The 19137-nt window shown below is 38.1% G+C and overlaps 1 protein-coding gene across 1 annotated transcript; it reads right to left on the bottom strand.

Moving 5' to 3' along the window:
- Positions 1 to 686: 686 nt before the first annotated feature.
- On the bottom strand, positions 687 to 1637 carry LOC112587086 (olfactory receptor-like protein OLF4). Its single transcript, XM_025294156.2, has one exon. The coding sequence runs from the start codon at positions 1635 to 1637 to the stop codon at positions 687 to 689; it is 951 nt and encodes a 316-aa protein (XP_025149941.2).
- Positions 1638 to 19137: the final 17500 nt, after the last annotated feature.

Here is a 19137-nt window from a genome sequence, read left to right as displayed (position 1 = left end):
TTTGGTATAGTGTTAGGTTATTTTTTTGACTTTTTTCTTGTTTCTTGAAGTATGCCTGTATTGCTATGAACCTTCCCCTTAGCACTGCTTTTACAGTGTCCCACAGGTTTGGGGTTGTTGTGTTTTCATTTTCATTCATTTCTATGAATATTTTGATTTCTTTTTTGATTTATTCTGTGATTTGCAGAAGTGTTCATGATTCTTTCAGGAAGACAAATGAAAACTACTTGGGGTGTCATATGAGTTTTTTAAATTAATTAATTATTTTTAATAGGAGGATAATTGCTTTACAATGTTGTGTTGGTTTCTGCCTTACAACCACAGGAATCAGACATAAATATACGTATCCCTCCCACCCCTTCATCCCACCCCTCTAGGGTATCACCACTTTGAGAAGCATTTATTCTTAATTCATCTGTGATGAGCCACCAGAAGAATGTAATTTCCAAACATTTCTAATCTAAAGTTAGGAAAATTTTGAAGTAGGAAACAGTAAATACTGTCTGAATATCAAGCTGATGAGAAAACTTAAATTACTAAAATTTGCATAGAGAAGCTGAGTCAAAATAAAAGGGAAATCTGAGGAAATAAATAGAAAAGGTAAGTTTTATTCTACAAAGATCAAAGCATTGCATTATCTGCTTCCATGTCTTTGAGTCATGTGATCAAGAAAACATTCATTTCCTTCATGTAACTGGCAATTTTATACCTGGCATCCCCAAATAGAATCTCTTCAGAGACCTCTTTATGTCTTTGTTCCTCAGACTGTAGATGAAGGGATTCAGCATGGGCATGACCACAGTGTACATCACCGAGGCTGTTGCACTTGTTTGTGAGCTGTGTGTAACAGCAGGGCTAAGGTACACTCCTAAGACTGTACAATAAAATAAGGAGACAACTGAGAGGTGAGATGCACAGGTGGAAAATGCTTTATACTTCCCCTGAGCTGATGAGATTCCAGTTATGGAGGAAACTATTTTAGAGTAAGAGTAGATTATGCCAGCAAAAGGGCAACCACCATAGAGAGCAGTTGAAAAATAGATCACTATGTTATTGAGAAAAGTGTCAGAACAAGAAAGTCGTATCACCTGATTGAGTTCACAGAAAAAGTGGTGGATTTCCGAGTCTGAACAGAAGGACAATCGCAACACCATCAAACTGTGTAACAAGGAATACATGATACTCATTATCCAGGACAGAAGCACCAGCAGTCCACAGAGCCGAGGGCTCATGATGACCATGTACTGCAGGGGTTGGCAAATGGCCATATACCGATCATAGGCCATCACAGCCAGGAGAATGTCATCTAATCCTGCAAAGAATATGTAAAAATACATCTGGGTGACACAAGCTTCATAGGTGATAACTTTGCTCTGTGTCTGGATGTTCCATAGCATATTTGGGATGGTGGTGGATGTGAAGCATATGTCTACAAAGGACAGGTTGGAGAGGAAGAAGTACATGGGGGTGTGGAGGCGGGAGTCTGAGCTGACAAGCAGGATGATGAGCAGGTTTCCAAACAGAGTGATCAGGTACATGGAGAGGAAAATCGCAAATATGAGCGGCTGCAGTTCTGGTTCCTCTGAAAATTCCAAAAGAAGAAATTTTGAAATTTGTGTATTGTTCTCCAGTTCCATATGGCAAATGTGACTATTGGGAAAAAAAGAAAGCAACATGATTAATTTTCACTTAAACGGGCATACCTGAAATAGCTGAAATACTATAATTTCTATTTTTCAGGCAAGAAATTGATGTTAATATGTTGCATATATATGAATTTTTCTTGACGGTATACCTCATTTCATCTCTGACTAGAATTTTTATTGTCCCATTCTCAGTAAATTTACAATGTTTTTGATCCCTGGGTCAGGAAGATCCCCTGGCAAAGGGGATGCCTACTGACTCCAGTATTCTTGCCTGGAGAATTCCATGGACAGAGGATCCTGGCAGGGTCACAAAGAATCAGACACGACTGAGCTACTAACACTTTAACGTTACAGTTTTAATGAGAAACTCTTTCATGCCTTTGAGAAACATGCATTGAGAGCCAACATGTCCCAAGCACAAAGAGGGATACAGAAAAACAAATCTCCACATTCCAAGAATGGAGATAGATGATACTAAAATAAATATTTTATAAAATATGTCAGAAGGTGACAGATGTTATGAAGAAAATAAAACCAGATACAAAGGAGAGAGTAGTAGAAGGAGTTATTTTGCACTGAGTGTTCAGGTAAGGTCTGCAAACAAAGGGTTGTTTGAAGAGACATCAAGAAAGACTGCAAAGCATCTAGTGTGATACCAGGAGAAGTGTGTTCCTGGAGGAGGGAGCTGCCACTGCAAAGAATCAGAGGAAGATGCTGATCTTCCTCTGCAAACAAATGCAAACAAGGCAGCCAGTAAGGCAAAGGAATAAGCAAGAGGCGGAGTGATCAGAGATGGTGTCAGGGATGCTGAGGAAAAACATGGTCTCCCTGCTATAGCTGAACCTTCACTCCACAGAGAATCCCTCCTTCCAGGTTGTTCCCAGCACTTCAGAAATTTAGTTGCAAAGGCACCCTGTGAATTGAAGGAGATCCTCTTCTTAGTATCACCTGTTCACTGAGTTCTGGCCTCTCTCACCTTATTATGTCACTTTAATATATGACTGAGTGCTTCTGCTTTAAGAACTTCTCTCACTCCCCAAGGCAGAGACACACCGTGGCTTCCTGGACTGTGTTACTGTCATGATTTTCTCATCCAGAACCACCCTCCTTAGCCCATCTGTGGTGACAATTCAAGCTGGTCGGATCAGATTAAGTTTCTTCTAAAGATTTTTTAAAAGGTACCTAGAAATTCCACTTCATAAATTTCCAAGGAAGCAATAAACTTGAGGTTCCTTTCTGTTTGGGTCACTTGAAGCAAACAGCCAACTCATTGGAAAAGACCCTGATACTCAGAAAGATTGAGAGCATAAGGAAAAGGGGACAACAGAGGATGAAATGGTTGGATGACATCACTGATTCAGTGGACATGAATTTGGGCAAACTCCAGGAGATGGTGAGGGACAAGGAAGCCTGGCATGCTGTAGTCCATGGAGTTACAAAGAATTGGAGACAACTTGTCAACTGAGCAATGACAACAACCACCCAGTATTTAAAGAAATATAAAAAGTATTAGAGACAGATAAATAAAATGAAGGGAAAAGATCTAATGAGCTCCAGTGCCCCTGAGAAAATGTGACTAAGAAAAATTTCCTTTGTTTGGGAACATTGCAAATTCAGCTACATATCCTTAATGTCCAGGTAAAATCATAAAGAAAAATATTTTTGCCAATGACAGAAACAGTGATATGTATGTAATGTGAAAAACCATATAGATTTAATACCTCAAGAGAAAAATAAGCAAAGGGAGTAAACTAAGGAATCAAAATGGAAACATGGAAAATGGAAAATTTCTGTGTGTGTTATATTAATCAGTAGATTTGTTTGTCCTTAGTGTTTTTCATATTATTTTACAAACTATATTTCTGTGATCTGATACTGAATGAAGAAAGACCTGTCTACTTTCTTATGGGAGATATTTTATTTATTATTCTTGTGCTTAATTTTTTTTTAATAAATCCAGTGGACACAATTTAATTCTTGTTCTGGTCTTTGTCCAACATGCAAAGGTCTTTCCATACCATACTTATAAAGCCTTATAAATGAAAATTCATTCTGTTATTCTGGATAAATGTATTTGTGTAATTTAAACCTGAGGACACTATGTTGTAGTCTGTGCTGTGCTGTGCTGTGCTTAGTCGCTGAGTTGTATCTGACTCTTTGCAACCCCATGGACTGTAGCCCACCAGGCTTCTCTGTCCATTGGGACTCTCCAGACAAGAATACTGGAGTGGGTTTCCATGCTCTCCTCCAAGGGATCTTCCTAACCCAGGAATCAAAGCCAGGTCTCCTGCATTGTAGGCAAATTCTTTACTGTCTGAGCGACCAGGGAAGCCATTTTAGTCTACTGTACTGCAACTCTGTCACTATAATGCAATATCAGTAGGGACTTCAACTGAATTGTTCACTCATTTTTCCCAAAGATATGTGAATATATGTACATTTATTTTAAAATGCACTTAAGAAAGTTAGAAATTATGAAATAAAAAGAATATCAAAAACAGTAAAAATAAAGGGTGATTTTGCATAATTGTATTAAATAAAACTGAGTGGAACATCAAAACTGAAACATGATATATAATAACAGTCATTGGACAATTACAACATTAAGTAACAATTAATTAAGAAAAGACTTTGACTCAGGAGAATATAACATATAATTTACACAGAAATTTTGGCACATAGCAGATACTTTGCTATTATTATTATTATTTATTTTTTAACTTTAATATTGTATTGGTTTTTCCATATATCAACATGAATCTGCCACAAGTATACATGTGTTGCCCATCCTGAACCCTCCTCCCTCCTCCCTCCCCGTACCATCCCTCTGGGTCGTCTCAGTGCACCAGCCCCAAGCATCCAGTATCGTGCATCGAACCTGGACTGGTGACTCGTTTGATATATGATATTATTTATTGAATGATTAGGAATTAGGTCCCCTTAGATACGAACACTATCCTATAGGAGCATTATATTTCAATTTGGTTGGAAAAGTCCAGGTTGTTGAATAAAACTTGGCATAAATGGCTGTCTACCTGGAAGAAAATGAAGTGGTTCCTTATATAGCATATCTTTTAAAAAGGGACCAAAGATCCCAAAAGTAAACAGTCTACTTTAGATGAACATGGTGGGAAGACTATCATAAATAAGGTGAGAAAATCAGAAGTAAGGAGAAAGATTTGACTCTATAAAACAACATTTTTATGGTCAAAAACATCCAACCAAAAGTCAATTGCAGAACCAATAATTTGTCAACATCATTGAAAATGCAGCTAACTGTTGAGAAATAGGCGCAAAATATATAGATGTAGGATAATAACAATTGACATGCTGATCAAATATACGAATATTTACTCAAAGTGGCTAATAGTTTAAAAATCACCAGGAAGTCTCATTCACAACCCTCAGCCTGGTGAAAACACTTACTGTAGATTGAGGTTGAAACTTCTAAACAGACATAAGGGGAGTTCTGTAATTTTACTGGCAAAAACGTGATGTGGAGAACATTTTGGAAACTACCTGTGACAGCTCTTGATTGTGGAAGCACAAATATTCTTTAACTCAGAGTTCCTCCATCTCTGCACTACTGGACATTCTCTGGCAGACCATTCTCTGTGGTGGGGTCTGCCTTGTATACTGTAGGATGTTTAGAAGCATCTTTGCCCATCACCTACCATTCATCAGTGTGATAGTGAAAAATGTCTACTCATCTCCCTAAGTGTCCCCTGGAGGACACAATTACCCTTGGTTGGGAAGCAGTTTTAAATTAACAGACTCCACATATTTTCATAATAATTTGTAGCATACCTGCAAGTTGCTAAGAGACAGCAGATCTGAAAATTTCTCATCACAAGAAATAAATTGGAACTATGTATGGTGACAGATATTAACTAGATGTACTGTGGTGATCATTTAGTGATATGAACAAATACTGAATCAACATGCTGAATGCATGTAATTCATATGTTGCTATGTGTCAGAAAAAGGAAGTGAAAGAAAGTGAAAGTCTCTCAGTTATGTCTGACTCTTTGAAACGCCATGAACAGACAGTAGCTCACCAGGCTCCTCTGTCCATAGAATTCTCCAGACAAGAATACCGAGTGGATTGCCATTTCCTTCTCCAGGGGATTTTCCCTTCCTAGGGATGGAACTCTGGTCTCCTGCATTGCAAGCACATTCATTACCAACTGAGTCACAGTGTCAAATTACCCAAATTCTTTCTGAAAAGGGATGAAGAGAATGCTATATTTGACAGATTTGACTGACAGATTTGACCGAAAAAATTTATGAATGCTTATACAATCCCCACAGATATATCTATACATATATAAAAGAACTAAATGATGTTCAGTTTTTTCTTTTTTTTTTTTTCAGTGCTGCTTCATTCTGTTTTTTTTTTTTTTTTTTTGCTTTTATTTATGTATTCTTTTTTTTTTCTTACTTCACACTATTGTATTGGTTTTGCCATACATCAACACAGTTTTTTTTTTTTTAACCTGAAACACTGTATTAATTTTGCCAAACATCAAAACGAATCCGCCACAGGTAAAAAGCTATTCTTTGTTTCAAAGAATTAAATTTTAAAAAGGAATAATAGTACTCTGATACCACTATGTAAAATAAAAGTTACAGAGATATTTTTAAGTAGAGAAACACTCAACGCCTAACAAATCCACAAATATATTCAGCCTCACAGGTAATAAAATAATTGAAAAGTAAACCTCTTGACATACATCTTTTCACCTATGTAACTACATTTGTTTGTTTGTTTGTTTGTTTGTTTTTCTTATGTGAATACCCACCGTAAGAGAAGATACTGTAATATGTAGATTTCATTCATAGATGTTGCAAGGGTATATTTGCAAACAGTCTTCAGTTTAGATCTTTCTCCTCCATGTGAAAACAGAATCTAATATATCCCATCTTACAATAAAAAGAAATGTCCTTACCTCACTCTCTGACCCTCCAGGTAATACCCTATTTGTCCTGTTAATCAACAAGATTCCTGGGCTCATGTTCTATTTTTACTGGTAGCAGGTTAGGCCTCCCGTTTCTTCTTCTATTGGGCTTCCACTAGCATGATTTAATTGTTAAAAGTGACACTCATGTTTCCAAGCACAATGTTTACTTGGAAAGCCAGCAAACAGCCACAATGATCTCTGACCTCTGGGCTATGCTAGATTGGTCCTCAGGTGACCTCAGGTACACATTCCTGGCTTCCCTCTTCTCTGATCCTCTCCCGAAGTATCTGTGGAGCTCTCAGACTCACCTGCTTGGAAACTCTGCATGGAAGTTTTCCCTGTGAAGGTCAAAACCCCCCACCCCCTAAATAATTAGTGATGGAGACCAAAGTTTGTCCCTAAACAAGACAACAGCATTGGTCTCTCAGCCAGATTTAGGACTGTATAAGCGAGGACCATGTGTTATCCAACCACAGTGGCACAGGTTGAGGGACTGCAGCAGAGGACATATTTATAGCTTCCTGTGGCAGCTCATTAGGCATGTTTCCTCTTGTCACTCCAACCTCTATATACATGATTTTCCTGAGAGATATTGGTCTGGACAGAATGGATTTTTTTCCTGCTGATTCTCTGTTCCTAGGAGACTGCATTATAAGTTAGGTAAATTCAATTTTTATCACTCCTTCTCGTTTAACTCTTCTGCTTCAAAAAGGCTAAGCCTCCAGAACCTCATTACATCCCTGAGTTCAAATTTTCTCATATGGGCGTATGTCTTGACTAGGTCCTTAGGGTCTTCAGTGCTTTGATTAGTGGTTGCAATACAACCCCTGAAATATCTAAGAATTACTATTTCTCTCTTAAAAATGGGGGCTAACTCCACTTCTTTAATGTAAAACTTGGATATTAAAATCTTTGGTTTCAAGAAAGTTTTACAAAGGCAATAAGGATTTCTTACTGATGGTAACATCTGTCATTTTCCCCTCATTATAAAACATTAAAATTATAAAAGATATATTTAGATGTTGTTCTGTAGCACTAGTTTAGAAAATTACAGGGACTGTCAGGTTTAATCTTGACAACTGTGTGTTCTATGAGTTAGAATGTATAAGAACTCCATTCAACACCGCAGAAATGGTACTCAGAGGGATTTAATGTTCTGCTTAAAAGTATAAACCAATTAAGGGATGGAATCTTGATTGGAATTGGTCAAGATACTTTCAGTTCTCAAACTCTGGGCAGTGATTCTCAATCAGAGATGATTTTGTCCCTGGCGATATTTGTCAATGTCTAAAGGATGCTACAATCCAACCCACTCCAGTATTCTTGCCTAGAGAATCCCAGGGATGGGGGAGCCTGGTGGGCTGCCATCTATGGGGCTGCACAGAGTCGGACACGACTGAAGCGACTTAGCAGCAGCAGCAGCAGCAAAGGATGTTTCTAATCCCCACTATATAGCAGGATAGCACCCTGTACCTTTCCTGCCTCAAATGCCAACAGTGAGAATGTGTGTGTGTTTAGTTGCTCAGTTGTGTCTGACTCTTTGCGATGCCATGGACTGTAGTCTGCCAGGCTCCTCTGCCGGTGGGATTTCCCAGGTAAGAATACTGGAGTTGATTGCCATTTCCTTCTCCAGGGGATTTTCTCCACCCAGGGATCAAAGGGTCACCTGCATTGCAGGCGGATTCCATACCATCTGAATCACCAAGGAAGCCTGTGAGAAGGTAAGGAAATCTATCTTTAGACCAGAACTTCTATAGGTTCTTTGTGCATACAAATCACCAAGGTTTGTGGTTCAAATGCACATCGTGACTCATCAGGTCTCTAGAGGGCCCAGGGACTGCCTTTGCAGCAAAATCTTATGTGTTGAAGCTGCAGGTCTTGTTCTGTGGACCACAGTTTGGATATCATTGCAGTGGTCCTGTGTTAGAGTCAAGTACACTTAGCTTTAGTCTTCTCCATGAAGGAAGGGTTATTTGAAAGAATCATTTTCACTCACTTCATAGGTGATGATAATTGTGCCCAGATCTCTAAAATACTATAGCTCTTGAGTGACATCAAATAAAATGTATATTAAAAAGACTTTAGGTCCTCCCTGGTGGCCCAGTGGCTAAGATTCCACATTCCCAATATGTGGAGGCAGGAATCAATCCCTAGTTGGGGAACTAGATCCCATATGCTACTTAGAGTTCTCATGCCACATCTAAAAAAAGATCCTGCATGCCTCAACTAAGACATACCACAGCCAAATAATTTTTAAAAAGGGAAAAAAAGAAGATTTTAGGGTAGGCAGCATAAGGGATTCCAAAAGATTTCATATCCTAGACCAAAGAACTTTGGAATATATTTGTTACATAACAAGGTAATTGAGATAGTAGATGGGATTCCCTGGTGGCTCAGAGGTTAAAGCGTCTGTCTGCAATGTGGGAGACCTGGATTCAATCCCTGGGTCGGGAAGATTCCCTGGAGAAGGAAATGGCAACCCACTCCAGTATTCTTGCCCAGAGAATCCCATGGATGGAGGAGCCTGATGGGCTACAGTCCATGGGGTCACAAAGAGTCGGACTCGACTAAGCAACTTCACTTTCACTTTCATATTTAAGATAAGATTATCCCAGATTATCCACCTTGAAAGTGAAAGTATCTCAGCCCTCTCTGACTCTTTGTGACCAATTCTCCAGGCCAGAATTCTGGAGTTGGTAGCCTTTCCCTTCTCCAGGGGATCTTCCCAACCCAGGGATCAAACCCAAGTCTCCTACATTGCAGGCAGATCCTTTGCCAACTGAGCTATCAGGGATATAAACACAATGATCCTCTAAATGTGGAAGATAGAGGAAAAATTGGGGTCAGAGATTTGAAGATGCTGTGCTGCTGGCACTGCAGATGGAGGAAGGATCATAAGCCAATGTATGAAGATGTCCTCTGGAAACTGGAAAAGAAGAAGGAATTCATTCTCACTGGGAACATCTTAAAAGATCCAAACCCTCCAGATGTCTTGATTTAAGCCCATTAAAAACCTATTTTAGGCTTCTCACCTCTAAAGGTTTAAGATAGAATGTTTTTTTTTAAGTCACAGTCTGTTAATTTCTTACAGCAGCAGGAGGCATCTAATACATATACTTAACCAAGAAAATATTGTTGCCAGGAAATGAGTTTAAGCTTCTCAAATCATTCACCCTTGGCATGTCATTCTATATTGAAATCCCTTTTCAATACAAGAAATTAATTTGGAGATATTCAATACCATTACCTGGTATAGAGAATTTCTTGTTACATAACGTAAATGTGGTTCTGACTTCAAAGGCTTTGGGAATTTAAGGTAGTAAAAAAGTAATCCCTTATTCAAATTAAAGTAATATATTCTACTTTAAATCTTCTAGGTTCTGTTTATTCAAATGTCAAACCCTTCAATCTCTCTCTCAGCTTTTCTTTCAACATGGTAGATGAGATGATGAATGAATCTATGTATATATGCATAAGTGTGATTGTGTTTAATTGAAAGAACGATATGCACAAATGCACACACATACATACATTCACACACTAGCTATTCTTGAATGCTGTCTTTGGACTCATCAAAAATAAATCAATATATATCTAATATTCATTTATTCCTTACAGCATGCACCTGAATTAAGTTTTACTATTAAGCCTGTGCACATTTTGAACTCTAATAAATGAACCATGTAGTGTTTACTGCTAATTTTTGAAATTTAAAAAATTGGAAAGTTTAAAACTTGCAGTTTATTGTATGTAATTATACTTCAATGAATTAGTTAGAATTTAAAACTTCTGGTTTTGCATGATTCAAGGTAGTAAATAAATACCATGTAGTTGATTCACACCTAAGATTGGGAGATATCTCTTCTACCAAGGAAGAAAACAAAGTGTCCTATATGGATATAAGAACAGTCATTTTGATATTTGGCAAAACTAATACAGTTATGTAAAGTTTAAAAATAAAATAAAATTAAAAAAATAAAATAAAATAAAGCTGTTAACATTTGATAAACCACTTTTTTCTGTAAATTAAAGACTAACCTACAAAGGTCCATATAGTCAAAGCTATGGTTTTTCCAGTAACCATGGATGGATGTGAGAGTGAACCATAAGGAAGGGTGAACCACAAAGAAAGGTGAACCAAGAAGAATGCTGAAGAATTGGTGCTTTCAATCTCTGGTGCTGGGGAAAACTCTTGAGAGTCATTTGGACTGCAAGGAGATCAAACCAGTCAATCCTAAAGGAAATCAACCCTGAGTGTTCATTGGAAGGACAGATGCTGAAGCTGAATTTCCAATACTCTGGCCACCTGATGTGAAGAGCCAACTCATTGGTAAAGACCCTGATGCTGGGAAATACTGAAGGCAGGAAGAGAAGGGGGCAACAGAGGATGAGATGGTTGGATGCCATCAACAGCTCAATGGACATGACTTTGAGCAAACTTCAGGAGCTAATCAAGGACAGGGAAACCTGCATGCTGCAGTCCATGGGGTCACAAAGAGTCAGACATGACTGAGTGACTCAACAACTATTACATATATAAAAGGAAGAAATTGGCATAAAGTGGCTCAAGAGAGAAGAGCACTACAACCACACACAATATCATGGAGGCACCTTTATTTTTTTTTAATTTTATTTTATTTTTAACCTTTACATAATTGTATTAGTTTTGCCAAATATCAAAATGAATCCACCACAGGTATACATGTGTTCCCCATCCTGGCACCATTAAAACACGAAATAGAGCCTGACAGTAGACCCATGAAGAAGAGATAACCTGTCTCAGAACATCACCCCATCATATATTGCTATGTGATAATAAGGGCATTATTATCAATTTGCTCTTAGAACAACTTGTTATGCAGCAACAAACTGATATAATAATCCAAGTGAAGAGAACTGAGGAAATTAAAACAATATATTGCTTCTCATTCTAGGCAGTTCTTATATTGAATAGCACTCTGTTTTTCCAGTCTATTTCCTATAACTGTGACTCCATTAAAAAGTAACTCCACTGAGATTTTCTCTTTTTTTTCTTTTTTTTTAGCCTTTTTTTAAAATTTTATTTAACTTTACAATATTGTATTGGTTTTGCCATATATCAAAATGAATCTGCCACAGATATATATGTGTTCCCCATCCTGAACCCTCCTCCCTCCTCCCTCCCCATACCATCCCTCTGGGTTGTCCCAGTACACCAGCCCCAAGCATCCAGTATCGTGCATCGAACCTGGACTGGTGACTCGTTTCATATATGATATTATACATATTTCAATGCCATTCTCCCAAATCATCCCACCCTCTCCCTCTCCCACAGAGTCCAAAAGACTGTTCTATACATCAGTGTCTCTTTTGCTGTCTCGTATACAGGGCTATTGCTACCATCTTTCTAAATTCCATATATATGTGTTAGTATACTGTATTGGTGTTTTTCTTTCTGGCTTACTTCACTCTGTATAATAGGCTCCAGTTTCATCCACCTCATTAGAATTGATTCAAATGTATTCTTTTTAATGACTGAGTAATACTCCATTGTGTATATGTACCACAGCTATCTTATCCATTCATCTGCTGATGGACATCTAGGTTGCTTCCATGTCCTGGCTATTATAAACAGTGCTGCGATGAACATTGGGGTACACGTGTCTCTTTCAATTCTGGTTTCCTCAGTGTGTATGCCCAGCAGTGGGATTGCTGGGTCATATGGCAGTTCTATTTCCAGTTTTTTAAGGAATCTCCACAGTGTTCTCCATAGTGGCTGTACTAGTTTGCAATCCCACCAACAGTGTAAGAGGGTTCCCTTTTCTCCACACCCTCTCCAGCATTTATTGCTTGTAGACTTTTGGATAGCAGTCATTCTGACTGGCGTGAAATGGTACATCATTGTGGTTTCAGTTTGCATTTCTCTGCTAATAAGTGATGTTGAGCAACTTTTCATGTTTTGTTTTGTGTTTGCTTTTGTTTTGTTTTGTTTTTTCCTTTGTATTAGGAGACACATTGAAAGTAAAAAAAGAAATATTGCTATGATTTATGTCAAAGAGTCTTCTAAGTTCTCACCCAGGAGATTCATGATTTGTCTGATGTTTAGATCTTTATACCATTTTGACTTCATTTTTGTACATGATATTGGAAAGTATTCTAATTTTGTGTTTTTGCAGATCATTATTCAGTTTTCCCAGCATCACTTATTGAAGAGATTGCCTATTCTCCATTGTATATTTTCAATGTCTATCTCATAGATTAATTGACCAAAAGTATTTGGGTATATTGCTAGCCCCTCTGTTCTGTTCCACTGATCTATATGTCTGTTTTAGCGATGATACCATGATGTTTTGTTTACTGTAGCTTCCAACTATGGTCTGAAGTCAAGGAGAGACTTGATATCTCTACCTCTATTTGGAGAAAGAGACAATGAAAGAAAGTGGAGAGAGAGTGAGATGGAGAAAGAATGAGGATTTCTTTAATATCTAATAGAAAATATAGTACAGGTAGGTCTTCAGTTTTACAAATCTATTTGATTTGCTGAATTATGGAAAGCAAAGCAAGAATAATTTGAGTTCAGAAAAAAACTATAATTTTCATAAATAATTATATTATTATTCTATGTATTAGTAATCAAATCAGTGGAGAAAAGATGAAAGCACCTATGCATATATGTTTAAATATCTTTATAGTTTAAGGCTTTAGTTTTTATTCTGAATATTTTATTTCCATTTGTACATCACCTGAAGATACATACTTGAACAAGTGTATATCCTATGGTGTAAATTTAGCTGATGTGTGCATGCTCAGTCACTCAGTTGTGTCTGACTCCTTATGATTCCATGGGCTGTAGCCCACCAGGCTCTTCTGTCCATGGGATTCTCCAGACAAGAATACTGGAGTGGATTGCCATTTCCTCTTACAGGGTAGTTTTCTGACCCAGGGATGGAAAATGTGTCTCTTGTGTCTCCTGCATTGCAGGTGGATTCTTTACCACTGAGCCACTACAGAAGCCTATTTAGCTGGTATAGCAATATTAATTAATGCAAACCATCATGTAAAGGGTTGTAGTAGTCAGATTTTCTGTGATAACAAATAACTTTTCAAATCACAACACCTTAAAATGGCAAGTTTATTTATTATCACTTTAGATGCAGCATACTATAAGATATGTATGACTCTGACCTGACCGTGCTAGGCTACCTGCACATCTTCATTCTGGGAGCCATGCAAATGGATTTTATATGAGAGGTCCTTATGTGGGAGGTGCCCATTCTCATGATGGAGGGGGACAGTGATACAAAGGGTGTAATCTCATAAAGGTTTCCCAGGTGGCTCAGTGGTAAAGAATCCTGCCAATGAAGAAGATGCAGGAGACACAGTTTCAATCCATTAATCAGGAAGATTCCCTGGAGGAGGAAATGGCAACCCACTCCAATATTGTTGGCTGGAAAATCCCATGGACAGAAAAGTCTGGTGGGTACAGTCTACAAGGTCACCAAGAGTCAGACATGACTTAGCAACTCAGCACGCATGGACTCCTACAAATCTTCTTACAGCTTCTCCTTAGGCACTGAGCATGTCAACTCTGCCCACATTCCACAAACTCAAGGATGTCACATGTTCAAGTTCAAAGCTGAAGAGTGGTGACATGCACTCCTCCCACACTTTCAAATCTCAAAGGAATGGATGAGTCAGTAAGATTTCCTAAGGTAATGAAGAGGTGAATCACAAATGGTGAAGAATAAGACAAATTCAACTTGCAGAAGAAACAAACAAGCAAGCATTTCATACTCCTATTGGTATCAAATGTTTATGAATTCTATACTATAAACTTGAAACAAAGGAAGATAAGAAGGTCTGGTGGAAACTATGACTCACCAAGGAATATGAGCTTTACACACATTGTTGTTCACTTGCCTAGTCGTGTCCAACTCCGTGATCTCATGGATGACAGCACACCAGGCCTCCCTCACCATCTCCCAAAATTTGCCCAAGCTCATGTCCATTGCATCAGTGATGCCAATCAGCCATCTTATCCTCTGACACCCTCTTCCTCCTTCTGCCCTCAATCTTTGCAAGCATCAGGGACTTTTCCAATGGGTTAGCTATTCGAATCAGGTGATCAAAATACTGGAGCTTAGTTTCAGCATCAGTCCTTCAAGGGAGTATTCAGGGTTGATTTCCCTTAAGATTGACGGATTTGATCTCCTTGCTGTTCAAGCAACTCTCAAGAGTCTTCTCCAGCACCACAGTTAGAAGGCATTAATTCTTCGGCATGCTGCCTTCCTTAAAGTCCAGTTCTCACAACTGTACATGACAGCTGGGCAATCATAGCCTTGAAACATATGAGTAGATTACAGAAGAAAAGTAAAAAATCTTGAAAGAGTCTAATTTTTTTTTTTAACTTAACTGGTACAGAGTCGGCGTGAGGGGCTCTGAGTTTATGTCCCCACATGGAAAAAGGCATGTAATGGTGGCTCTTAAAACTCTGCTCCCTGCATGGGACCCTGGGAGATCTTTAAGATGGTAACTCTGTTTCCTACATCAGATAATCCTGGGCTCACTTCTTAGCCCAGAAGATCTTCTGGAGTCCCAGTGATCTTAGTAAATGTGGAGCTCAGACATAGCTATTACAGCTGCTTGTTGATCTGTACCTGCTCTGTGTCAGGTAATTTCCTGTGAGCTCTACTATATTATCAACCTCTCAACTCCTTAGGCAGCATTTCCCCAGTTTATAGATAAGGGGAAAATGTCTGAAAGGTTTATTTCCTGTTAAGAGGGAAATACTCAAGAAGCTCGTGTAAACTTGTGTATGCAGAAGCTGAATGATTGAGTCCATCATTTACATCAGACATGAGGTGGGGTGGAAAATTCTTGATGGAAAAGAGCTTAAACTACCTACACCTGACTCTTAACACTGGATCACAGTCTTGATACTCACAGAGTGGTCCACAGAACAGGACCTGCAACATCAACAACATCTGGGAGACTATTATAAATGCAGAATTTCTGTGACACCCTAGTCCTCTCAAATCAAAATCTGTATTTAAATACTATGCCCTAGTGATTCATATGCACATTGATGTTGGAGAACTGCTTGTTTAGAATAGTGTTTCTCACCCTCACCACTATTGAAATTTGTGTTGGATAATTCCCTATAATGACGGCTGTCCTGTGTTTTGCAGTTTGCTGGACTGCCTCCCTGGTCTCATCACACCGCATGCCAGTAGCACGTCCCCAGATGTAACAATGAAAACTTTATCCAGATATTGCCAAGGGCCTTCTGGAGCCAAAGCCATCTCTGATTTAGAACCACTCACCTGAAGCAAGAGAACTAGAAATAGATTGTGTAATAATCAAGGCACACACCTTAATCAGCTTCTAAACTTGGGACTTTCAATTGTGGTGCTAGACTCTTGAGAATCCCTTGGACAGGAAGGATATTAAACTGTGCTTTAAATCCTAAAACCTTAGGATTAAGTCAATCCTAAAGGAAATCAGAATACATCATGAGAAATGCTAGACTGGAAGAAACACAAGCTGGAATCAAGATTGCTGGGAGAAATATCAATAACCTCAGATATGCAGATGACACCACCCTTATGGCAGAAAGTGAAGAGGAACTCAAACGCTTCTTGATGAAAGCGAAAGTGGAGAGTGAAAAAGTTGGCTTAAAGCTCAACATTCAGAAAACAAAGATCATGGCATCTGGTCCCATCACTCCATGGAAAATAGATGGGGAAACAGTGGAAACAGTGTCAGACTTTATCCCCAAACTATTTGTTACAATAAACAAATATGTGCTGTTACAGTTCTGGATATCAGAAGTGTAAAATGAATGAGTCTCATTGGATCAATATCAAATGTTAGAAGGTGGTTCAATTTGGCAGCATAGGAAGATCAGACACTGACCTCGATCCACAGACATACCAAATGTGCAGCTACATATGGATCCATATCTTCTGACATTATATGGTTCTGAACCAGTACCATACTGTTTTGTTCACTGTAGCTTTGTAATATATGTTGATATTAGAGACTGTGGCAACTCCAGCTTATTCTTTCTCAAGATTGCTTTGGTCACTTTCAGTCTACTGTTTTTATCCATATGGCTTTTAGAATTATTTTTCCTAGTTCTGTAAAAAAGAAAGTGCCTTTGTTCTTTTGATAGGGATTCCATTGCGTCTGGAGATTGCTTTGGGTGGTATGGTCATTTTAACAATATTAATTATTTCATTGTGTATCTTTCTGCTTTTTTGTCATCTTCACTTTCTTTCATGAAAGTTTTACAATTTACAAAGTTCAAGTTTTTTGCCCCTTTATTAAATTACTCTTCAGTTACTTATTCTTTGATGTGACAGTAAATTATATTTTCCCACCTTTCTTATATTTCATTATTGACAAATAGAAACTTAAAAGATTTCTGTATATTAATTTTGTACTATGCAACTTTACTGAAAACATGTGTTATTACTGGTGGTGTCTTTAGGATTTTCTATATACAGCATCAGGCTTCTGTGGTGGCTCAGTGGTAAAGAATCTGCCTGCCAATACAGGAGACATGAGTTTGATCCCTGGGTCAGGGAGATCCTAAGGAGAAGGAAATGGAAACCCACTTTCATACCTGGGAAATCCTATGGATAGAGCAGCCTAGTGAGCAGCCTAGTTAGCTACATGAGGTTGCAAAAGAGTCAGACATGACTTAGTGACTGAACATGTACACATCATGTCAGTTGCAAACAGTAGCAGTTTATCCTTTCCAGTTGGATTATTTTCATATCTCTTTCTTATTTGATTGCTCTGCCTAGGACTTCTAATACTATGTTGAATAAAATTGTCAAAAGTGGATATCTTTGCCTTGCTCCTGATTTTAGGAGAAATATTGTTAATTTTTCACCAGTGAGCATAATATTGGCTATTGTTTTGTCATAAATGGCCTTTTTTATGTTGAGGCATTTTCCTTTATACCCACTTTGTTGAGAGTTTCTATTATAAATACATATTGAATTTTGTCAAAAGGTTTTTTTTTTCTTTTGTATCTATTTAAATGATACTACAAATTTTATTCTTCATATGTTAATTAGAAGTACCACACTGATCAGTCTATTGGTATTAAACCATCCTTGCATCCCTGTGGTAAATCTCAATTGTTCTTGGTGTGTGACTCTTTTAACATATTGCTGAATTTGGTTTGTTAATATTTTGTTCAGCATTTTTGCATCTATATTCATTGGTGGAATCAACCTGTCATTATCTTTGTTGTGGTATTCCTGGCTTGTTGGACAATGAAGTTATAACAGCCTCTGGAATGAGTGAATACAGTATTCATTCAAAATAACATGCAAACATGAATTTTCATTCAGAATAGCTAAAACTACCTACACCTGAGTTGCATAGGCCCACAACCTGGCTACTCAGAGTGGTCCACAGTCTGAATATTTGGGCCCTCCAGGACCTGATGAATCAGAATCTGTATTACAACAACAACCATAGGTGATACTTATACACACTGAAGTTGGGGAAATGATGGTCTAGAAGAGGTTTTTCTCACCTTCTCATGATGACAGTTGAAATGGGATAATTATTTGTATTGAGAATTGCAGGTGTTTAGCAGCATTCCTTCAGACATTGACAAATATTCCCAGGGGCAAAATGATCTTGGGCTGATCAGTCTACAGTTTGATAGCTGGATGCATCCTGGCAGAATTCTGATTAAGGTCCTTTCTATACTCAGTTTGAACCTTTAGGCATATCGTTAAATTCCTTTAAACATATTTCCACCATGTGGAATGGTGCTCCTAGTAATACTACCTCATAATATAAAGTTTTCTAAAAGGTAATTTGGACAATGCCTAAGAGATGCCAACCTCAGGTGAATAGTGTTGAAATATCTACACATAACATCTACAATTAACAAAATATATTATAGTGAGGGGCTAAGTATCAGCTCTTAGCCTGTGATGAAATTTGAAATCCCTAATTCTTGGACAAGTGTTTTAAGAAGCCAGAGATTGTGGTGCCCCAAATTGCAGTTCAGTTCTCCCCTTTGCTGAATAGAGGAATAACAATTTTCTGAGGACAACAAGGCTGTGTGCTGACTATAAAGCAACCTTTTAGGGATCAAATGTAACTTGTCCTGACAAGTTCCTTCATGTCAGACTTTGGATAAAATATTAATTCAGGCTTGGGATAATGTGATTGAGGTTAGATCTCTAAAAATCAGGAAAGATTGAGGACAAGTGTAATAAAAGACTGGATTTACTTGACTTCTAGACTGATCTCTAGGGAACAGAGAGCCATTAGGAGAAATTGCCTTTCTGTTTATTCCAGAGGCCCAGAGAGAAATCATGTACTTAGCGATTGGAATAATGGGAAGGAAATGTGTCTAATGAGCAGGCATAGAGAGCTATTAATATCTTCTCTGCTGCAGTCCCTTAGTATTTGTATCCCTAAGTTGGACAGGACATGACAGGTGCTTTGGAGTCATAAGTCTGGATCAGGAGCCAATGTTTTACCACTACTCTCTGCTGTCTTGTCTGGTTACAGAG

This window comes from Bubalus bubalis, chromosome 9 (genome assembly GCF_019923935.1).
Source record: "Bubalus bubalis isolate 160015118507 breed Murrah chromosome 9, NDDB_SH_1, whole genome shotgun sequence".
NCBI lineage: Eukaryota > Metazoa > Chordata > Mammalia > Artiodactyla > Bovidae > Bubalus > Bubalus bubalis.
This window is presented reverse-complemented; position numbering and strand designations above follow the sequence as displayed.